We start from the raw sequence: 9058 nt of genomic DNA, 5'->3' as shown, positions 1-9058 counted from the left end.
ACCATGCTCAGAGACGTGACGTCCTTACGCGCAGTACGCAAGCTGGTCCCGCAGGAAAAGCCTCCCAATGGTGAAGGACTCCGCCTGTTCCCGCAGCCTCGGATACAAGCCATTAGGGAAGGCCACCCGCGCAGCATGGCTACACGCACAAGGCACTTAGCTCTCTATCATTCAGTGTCACCTGAAGGAATGAGCAAAGCCGGGAGCAGTCCCGCACAGAGGCGGGAGGGGGAATACTCCCGCCCAAATAAGCCAGTCTGTATACTGAAGGATCTTTTACTGTACCTGACGAGGTATGGGCGAAAGATCTGATCAGAGATACGACAGCTCACTGATACAGTATGGCGAGCAGCATGCTCCTGTACTGTATCACTATTAGCCGCTGCCTACTCACCAACTACTGTCATACCACGTGCGTAGCCGGCAGTTGGTGGAAAGGGAATAGTATACAGCAGGCCTGGTCACTATCAGCCGCTGCCTACCCACCAACTACCAGCAGGGCACGTGCGTAGGCTACTGTTGATGAACAGGAACACTGTTGCAGCCGGCCATACCTCCTTGGAAACCTACCTTCGGCTATAAATACCCCAAATGGTATGATCATCTCAACACATTACATTATCTTATATCATCATAATGTACCTGATATCTGCTCTAGCAATCTCTTAATATACTTTTATATTTAAAGAGCAATCTAGTCTGATTCTCACGCCGGAGGGTGGTCACAAGGAGGAACCCCCCCCCCCCTTCTCAGTGACGAGCTCACGGTGTCTGTTTTGCAGGTTATCAGAAGAACCATCTTCCAAGGGTCTAACCCCTCGTGGGAAACAGCTATCCAACCCCCGGGTTACCAGTAATCTGTCAGGGGTTTGGTTAGTGTTTCTTCAATAAACTAACCGATAAGGTGCGTCGATAAGATGAGCTGATGAGGTGAGAACCCATTATGCCTGAACCAAATCAATACTGTTTTTAGCGAACCGTTTTGAGCCAACACAAATTGACCTCAACACATTTGATCGACGACTGGCCTGTAGTTTGGCCTTTTGGAATGGGAGACATTGTTAGGATAGATCATGATTAGTAAGGCGATTTATAAGTTATAACGATAAAACGCGATATATATATATATATATATACAGCTGTCATTTGATAAAAGATTATCAATAACAGTTGTTTATTGTGTTCGTATCATATTTATAGCTTATTAAACAATAAATCACGCGCGTTGGAACATCCTGATGCAACTGATGATACATCATAATGCAAAGATGCAAAAAGAGTGAAAATGCCTCTTAAGCCACACACATGGTTACATTACACCAACAATGTTTAGATCATTGATTCAAACGCGAGAACCCGAATCCTATACATTAATATATACATAACCTACAAAACACGCAAGAGATTGTTGAATAGATCTCTTTTAAGGATTAGTGGCAAACTAAACATTCACAAAGCATATATCTTTTCCCGATCAGATTCATCGTCTGAAATATTAGCCGAATAAATCGACCATGAAAACGACTTACTTCCACTCGGCCTCCTAATCCGCCTCTGTGAATCGTTCCCAGAAGGCCGAAACCGTTGCCTAAAACCAAACCAACACAAGCTCACAAGTGTCCCCACAAGAATAGGTACACCAACAACAGTAATAGTTATAGCCATCCAAGTACTCCTTTTACCAACCACCACAAAAGCAATCGAGCAAAACGCCCCACACGTACTAATCCCCGCGGCCCACATTAACTTATTCACAACCGACACGATCTGTCTCTGGGCCTGTGTGTCCCATGCGACTAGCGTGATTTGAACCACCACGACCGCTAAAGATATAAAAAGTGACGTGGCGTTAAAAAGACAAAAAGCCCGAAAAGCTATAGTGTGGGCTATATGGGCTTCACCGGCCCGTTTATCCGAGTTCCAATACTGGCCCGGGAGGTTAAAGATTGCCAAAAAAGCTATCGATGCGAATAAAACCGCAACGACTGTTAACGAGTTGATGGTATTTTGAACGGCTTCCCGGTGAATCTTTTTGAGTTCTTTAGCGATACCCGAAACCCGTCTTTGTGTTTTTTCATTTTGTAAGAGTTGTGAGTGGACTTCGTGTTTGATGTCACTAACGGTCCGTTTGAGTTGCATTTCTTCGTCGATTCTGCCAACATGGCGAGCGTGTTTGGCACCAGCTTCGGTTAGGGCCTCCATGATTATTAACTTCGGTGGGCCATAGCTTAGCTTGTCAGCTATATCCATGGCGGTTTCTTGTTGATGATTGATTACATTGACACTAATTGAGGTGTAGCTCAGCAACAGGCTTACAATCTGAACAATTTAACCATAATTTTCAAATAAGCTTTTTGAAAGGGTATAAATACATGGAATACAACCGTTTATTTTTGTTAAACGGGCCGGGCCAGGCCGACCCATTAACATTTTTGTAAAAAAACAAATGGATTCTATGAAGGACTGCTTAACGGGCCTGACTGGACCGGTTTGACCTGTTAACATTTTTGTAAACAAATTTGGATTATATATAGGGTTGCTTAACAGACCGGGTCGGCCCATTAAGATTTTTGTAAAAAATGGATTCTATGAAAGGTTGCTTAACGGGCCGGGTTGGCCCATTAACATTTTTGTGAAAAAAAGTTGGATTATATATAGGGTTGCTCAACAGGCTGGCCAACCATAAACATTTTTATAAAAAGGATGGATTCTATAGCGTTGCTTAACGGGCCAGGCCAGGTTGACCTATTAACTTTTTTGTAAAAAAATTTGATTCTATAAAGGGGTGCTTAATGGGCCTGGCCATGTTCGCTTCTTTAACTTTTTTGTAAGAAAATGTATTCTATATATGGCTGCTTAATGGGCCGGGCCGGGTTGGCCCATTTCACTTAATATATATATCGTTACAAATTTCAAAAGAAAATGAATTGTAACGGTCAACCCACCCTGATAAGGACACATTTCGACCTGAGCCTGTTTTGATCCGTTTACCCCCCCCCCCCCCGGATCCATTTCACCACCTCAGTTTAGCATTCAAAACACGGTAAAGACAATGAAATAACCAACAAATTAACAAAATGTACCTCCGGTCGACATTTTCTAACAGCTATATGAATAGCGGTGCAACCCTTCTTGTCACGCTCGTTTAGAATCGAGGGATCCGCATTCAACAAATCCTCCACGACATCAGTACTCTGCCCTTTGACCGCCATATGAAGCGCAGTTTGACCTTTCTTATCTTTAATCGCCACAATTCCCGAATCTCGTTCAATAAGTGTTTTAACCATACTTGTTTTACCATATCTTGCAGCCGTATGCAGTGCGGTTTTACCATTCTTTCTCACTATCCTTATGCAACTAGGATCTGCATCTAAAATGGCTTTCACAACATCCAGATGATCCTTCACAGCTGCTGAATATAACGGGCTCGTGTTCTTCCCGTCACATACTTTACATAGCTCGGGCCACAAGGCCAAAAGCTTGTTAACGATACCTAAATTATAATAGGAAATGTTATAAAATGTTAAAAAAATCTAATCTTTTTCTATAGCCGAATGATAAAATAGCAAGTTTTTATGTCGTTCTAGCAGTTCACTACTTAAAACTAGGGGTGTTCGTGGTCTAATTTTGAAGATATTTAGGTCAAAAAGTAAGGCAAACTATTATTAACGGGTTTTTTTTATCATTGTGAACCAAAACCAAACCGTTAATATTTGAAACCGAGCAAACCAAACCGTTGGTAACGGTTTGGTTTCACGGTTTATGCTTATTGAGTTTATGAAAGATGCATAAAATATATATATATAAAGAGTTTTTCAAAGTCAATCACTTTCTCATTTATCCTTTTGTTATTAATAGTTTGGCTCACAATTTAAGCTAAAAAGAGTTTAAACCGAACCATGAACACCCCTAGCTTATGTAATATGTGGTTCATACATGGACCTAATTTTGGAGTTAATCCCAAAATTTCAGTTTTGATGATTTCAATCAAGTTGACTCTTAACTAGAAATCTGTATAATAAGATTGAATCAAACCCAAATGCTAGGGTGCAAGCAAGCCGAGCCGCTCGAGATCGGATCGATAACAAGCTAGAAACTATCCGAGCCTTATCGAGCCTGTGCTGATCCTAAACCGATAATAAAGCTTGTTTAGTTATCGAGCCCGGACTTGAGGCTTGTATGGGAAGATCGTTTAGGCCTATTGTATTTTCAAGTTTTATCAATTTTGTACTTCTATGTATTAATTAATTAAACATTTCACAGCCGAGCTTTGGCTCGTTTAAGCATTGCACATGTTCCTGAGCCGGGCATAGGCTCGTTAAGATTTTCCCCAAAATTATAAACAATTAAAAATGCATATAAATTTTAAATAAATAATAAACGACTCACGAGCCGAGCTCGAGCTTTAAAAAAGAGCTCAAAACAAGCTTAGCTCAAGCTCGAGCACTTGTAAGTTAAAACGAGCGGATCGTTTAGGCTCATCGAGCCTTAGCAAGCCTATTGTATTTTCAAGTTTTTTCAAGTTTGTACTTCTATGTATTAATTTATTAAACATTTCACAGCCGAGCTTTGGCTCACTTAAGCATTGCACACGAGCCTGAGCCGGGTCTAGGCTCGTTTTTCCCCGAAAATATATAAAAACAATTAAAAATGCATATAAACTTTAATAAATAATAAACGACTCACGAGCCTGAGCCGGGAAGATTTTCCCAAAATATATAAAAACAATTAAAAAATAAAAATGCATATAAATTTTAATAAATAATAAACGCCTGAGCTTTAAAAAAGAGCTGAGCTCAAGCTCGAGCTCTTGTAAGTTAAAAAGAGCCGATCTTGAGGCTGAAAAAAGGACTCCGTGAGCTCAAGTTTTTAGAAAAAGTAACTAAATAAATAAAATGAGCCGATCTTGAGGCTGAAAAAAGGACTCCGTGAGCTCAAGTTTTTAGAAAAAGTAACTAAATAAATGAAACAAGCCGATCTTGAGGCTGAAAAATGACTCCCTGAGCTCAAGTTTTCAGAAAAAGTATATAAATATATAAAAGCTTGAAATGAGCCGAGCTCGGCCTCAACTCTTGTAGGTTAACTTGACTCGGACTCGTTTACACCCCTACCCAAAAAAGTTTCCATCTTGATACAATCAAAAACACCACCATCTCAAATCCCAACCAAACAACAAAACCCCCCAAAACCAATAAACTAATCAATCCAATCAAATTCACAAAACCAAGTAAATGGCAAAATTACCTAAATACCCTCGTTCAGCAGCAACATGAAACGCATTAAAATCAGCCTTGGACCTAATCTTCACAACTTCCACATCACAAAACTTAATCAAGTAATCAAACACTTGCTCCGACCCACCACTCTCCGCCGCCGCCGCCACGTACACCGCCGTCTCTCCGGCATCGTTCTGCATCGCCATCAAACCCTTGTTATTATTATTATTATTATCGTCGTCGTCGTTCACGATCCGTTTGATTGTTGCCACGTCACCCGATCGGACGGCTGCGAATAGCGTCTGGTGTGTGATGAATCTTGGCGATTTGGATGATGATGATGATGAATCCATGGTGTGTACAGTTTCTGTGATCTGGGTTTTTATTATTATTATTTACTATTAATTAATATTGTTAGTGTTATTATCTTGTTGTTTAAGTGATGATATTATTCAACGGTGAGAAGAAGAAGAAGAAGGAATCTTTCAATTTCAGTGTTTTGTGGAATGATGTGAACAATAATTGGTGGTGGGGTCCATGTGGGGTTTATAATATTATTATTATTATTCGATTTGTGCTGTAAATATTCATCATAACTTTGAAACTGATCCAGACTTGTTTTACTGTAAAGTTATTTTTATGAAATTTTACGGCGCCGGTGGTAAGATATTGCCGGAAACACACCTTTTAGTTTCCGGTAAGTCTGATTTGAAATGATTTTAAAAAAACAAATTGGAAATAAACAAGCTTATATTTTGTGTATCGATAGGTAATAATCTCACCTTTAAAAATCACTATCAACGATCCAACATTTCAAATATTTTTGTCTCAATGGTTCTCCGTTAAAGACACTTAACGTAATTACGTTTTTTTCCGAGTCTCAACATGATGTTTTTGGAAATTTGATTGGAAGAATGATACGAGTCAACTGATGTAAAACCCATCAGTTGACTCGTATTCTGAAGAGGTAGGTCCCAGCAGAGCCCAGTTGGACCCGCAAGACTCACCTTAAACAGGGACGTCTGCGCAGAAACCAACTGGATCCGCAGGACCAACCATGCTCAGAGACGTGACGTCCTTACGCGCAGTACGCAAGCTGGTCCCGCAGGAAATGCCTCCCAATGGTGAAGGACTCCGCCTGTCCCCGCAGCCTCGGATACAAGCCATTAGGGAAGGCCACCCGCGCAGCAAGGCTACACGCACAAGGCACTTAGCTCTCAATCGTTCAGTGTCACCTGAAGGAATGAGCGAAGCCGGGAACAATCCCGCACAAGGGCGGGAGGGGGAATACTCCCGCCCAAATAAGCCAGTCCGTACGATACAGGAAGATCTTCTGTACTGTACCTGACGAGGTATGGGAAAAAGATCTGACTAAAGATACGACAGCTTATTGACAACAGTATGGCGAGCAGCATGCTCCTGCACTGTATGTCACTATTAGCCGCTGCCTACTCACCAACTACTGCCATACCACGTGCGTAGCCGTCAGTTGGTGGAACAGGAATAGTGTACAGCAGGCCTGGTCGCTATCAGCCGCTACCTACCCACCAACTACCAGCAGGGCACGTGCGTAGGCTACTGTTGGTGGAACAGGAACACTGTTGCAGCCGGCCATACCTCTTTGGAAACCTACCTTCGGCTATAAATACCACAAATGGTATGACCATATCATCTTATCATATCTTAACATATTATCATCATATTATACCTGATATCTGCTCTAGCAATCTCTTAATATACTTTTATATTTAAAGAGCAATCTAGTCTGATTCTCACGCCGGAGGGTGGTCACAAGGAGGAACCCCCCCCCTTCTCAGTGACGAGCTCACGGTGTCTGTTTTGCAGGTTATCAGAAGAACCATCTTCCAAGGGTCTAACCCCTCGTGGGAAACATCTATCTAACCCCCAGGTTACCAGTAATCTGTCTGGGATCCGGTTAGTGTTTCTTCATTGGCGCCATCCGTGCATAAAGCTAGAACTTTATTTTTCTCCAGTTTTTTCAAACTTCTACAAAGATGGTTAGAGAAATTCCGGTAACCACAACCCCAGCTACTGGGGTGAATACCGGTAACACAGTTTTTACAAACACTACCCCGGTTACCCAAGCCGGGGCAAGTGAAGTAAATTTTACGAACACTACCCCAGTTACTCAAGCTGGGGCAAGTGCAGTAAATGATCGCCTACTGGGATCCACTGATACCCAGTTTGAGAAACGAAGACTCCCCCGCCAAACTCTCGATGAAGTTAAGGCATGGGCGGAGGCACGACAAAAGGAATTCCAGGCTGAGTTGGACGAACGCTTGCGTTCCATACAACAGGCAGATGAATTCGAATACTGGGAGGATGACTCGGAGGAATCCGACTCCGACGCGAACCCTCGCCATAGGGCAAAAGAGAAGCGTAAGGAAATGGAATCCCAACCGAAAAGGCATTTTGGATAAGCCTTCAAACCAAAAAGCACAGGTGGAAGTCCACGAGACTTCTCCAAAACGTTCAGACCAAACATTGCAAATGCAGGAACGTCCAAGTTTGCAAGGGACATTGCGGAAGCAATCGCCCCAAAGAGTGCCAAACAAATGCCTAACATAGGCACATATGACGGTATATCTGATCCAGACGATCATTTGAACAGGTTCATAGCGGGGGCAACCGTCAGCAATTGGACGGAACCCACCTGGTGCTACATGTTCCAAATGACGCTTGTTGGGGCTGCTAGAGCTTGGTTTGATCGTCTACCGATCAACCACATCTACGACTGGGCAGACTTCCAGCAGAAGTTTAGCCAACACTTCAGCCAGCAACGGAAGTATACCGAGGAGCAATGGACAATCCTCAAATGCATACGAGAAGAAGATGAATCTCTGCCAAACTTCATCACTCGCTTCAACTCAAAGAAGCTAAGTTTGGGCAATATCAGCGAAGATCTTGTTCGCGCTGCCTTCATCCAGGGCGCGCATGACCCAGAGCTCATCTGCACCCTAACGGGTAAAGATGGCATGCCATCCACATGGGATGCCATCATGACAGCAGCAAAACGCTATGCAGAAACGGAGAAGCAACTGGGTAGAGATCTCCCACAGAGCACAAACATCTACACTCAGAAGACGAGAGAAGACAATGTCCTCACCGCCCGATTAAACAAAAAGCGGAAGCTAGGCATTTGGCAGTCAAGGTTAAACTTTGACACCTCATCCGGCTTGCAACATCGATTGGGCGGAAGGGATAATGTACAGCCGCACCGAAACTCCAGATGGACGCCACTCACCAAAAGCGTCACTGAGATATTCGCCACTGAAGAGCTCCCGTGGCCAAAGCCTCCAATAATCCGACATCGTCACGATGCTGATCGGAGCAAATACTGTGACTTTCACAAGACAAAAGGCCACAACACTGAAGAATGCATAGACGTAAAAGACATGGTCGAAGCATTTGTCAGAGATGGGACGCTCGCGCACTTCGTAGCGCAATAAAGGCTGAGCAGGCGGGTGCGTGTAGAACCCCAGCGGGGGAAAACACGAATAAAAATTCCAGCTTCAATATCGAGACTACATGCTGCGTAAAGAACGAGATCCCGAACCAGGTGCGTATCGGCTCGATGGAACTCCCATCCCAACATAGAAGGGAGCTCATTTACACAGTTTACATGTAAATCAATTCCAATTTGTAAAGAAGGCCAAGAGCCACTTCTAATGGAAATGATTCTCTTTAGAACATCGAAGCTGATGATTTTACTTTTCTGCACTAATATGACGATATTCACATTATGCGAAGTCGTTCCGTGGGAAGGCGGTTCTACCCGCACAAACCCAATAATGTGAAAAAACCTTCACGCAGGTCAGTTG

General features: G+C 42.9%; 1 protein-coding gene across 1 annotated transcript; it reads right to left on the bottom strand.

Moving 5' to 3' along the window:
* Positions 1-1262: 1262 nt before the first annotated feature.
* Positions 1263-5595, bottom strand: LOC143626095 (ankyrin repeat-containing protein At2g01680-like). Its single transcript, XM_077096262.1, has 3 exons — positions 5245-5595; positions 3084-3493; positions 1263-2319 (listed from the first exon to the last, which is right to left on the bottom strand). Exons 1-3 carry the CDS (start codon positions 5567-5569, stop codon positions 1450-1452), a joined length of 1605 nt encoding a protein of 534 aa, XP_076952377.1. The 5' UTR covers positions 5570-5595; the 3' UTR covers positions 1263-1449.
* Positions 5596-9058: the final 3463 nt, after the last annotated feature.

This window comes from Bidens hawaiensis, unplaced genomic scaffold (genome assembly GCF_021521415.1).
Source record: "Bidens hawaiensis isolate Kalapana, Puna unplaced genomic scaffold, B.hawaiensis_p1.1 tig00004282_1, whole genome shotgun sequence".
Classification (NCBI taxonomy): domain Eukaryota; kingdom Viridiplantae; phylum Streptophyta; class Magnoliopsida; order Asterales; family Asteraceae; genus Bidens; species Bidens hawaiensis.
This window is presented reverse-complemented; position numbering and strand designations above follow the sequence as displayed.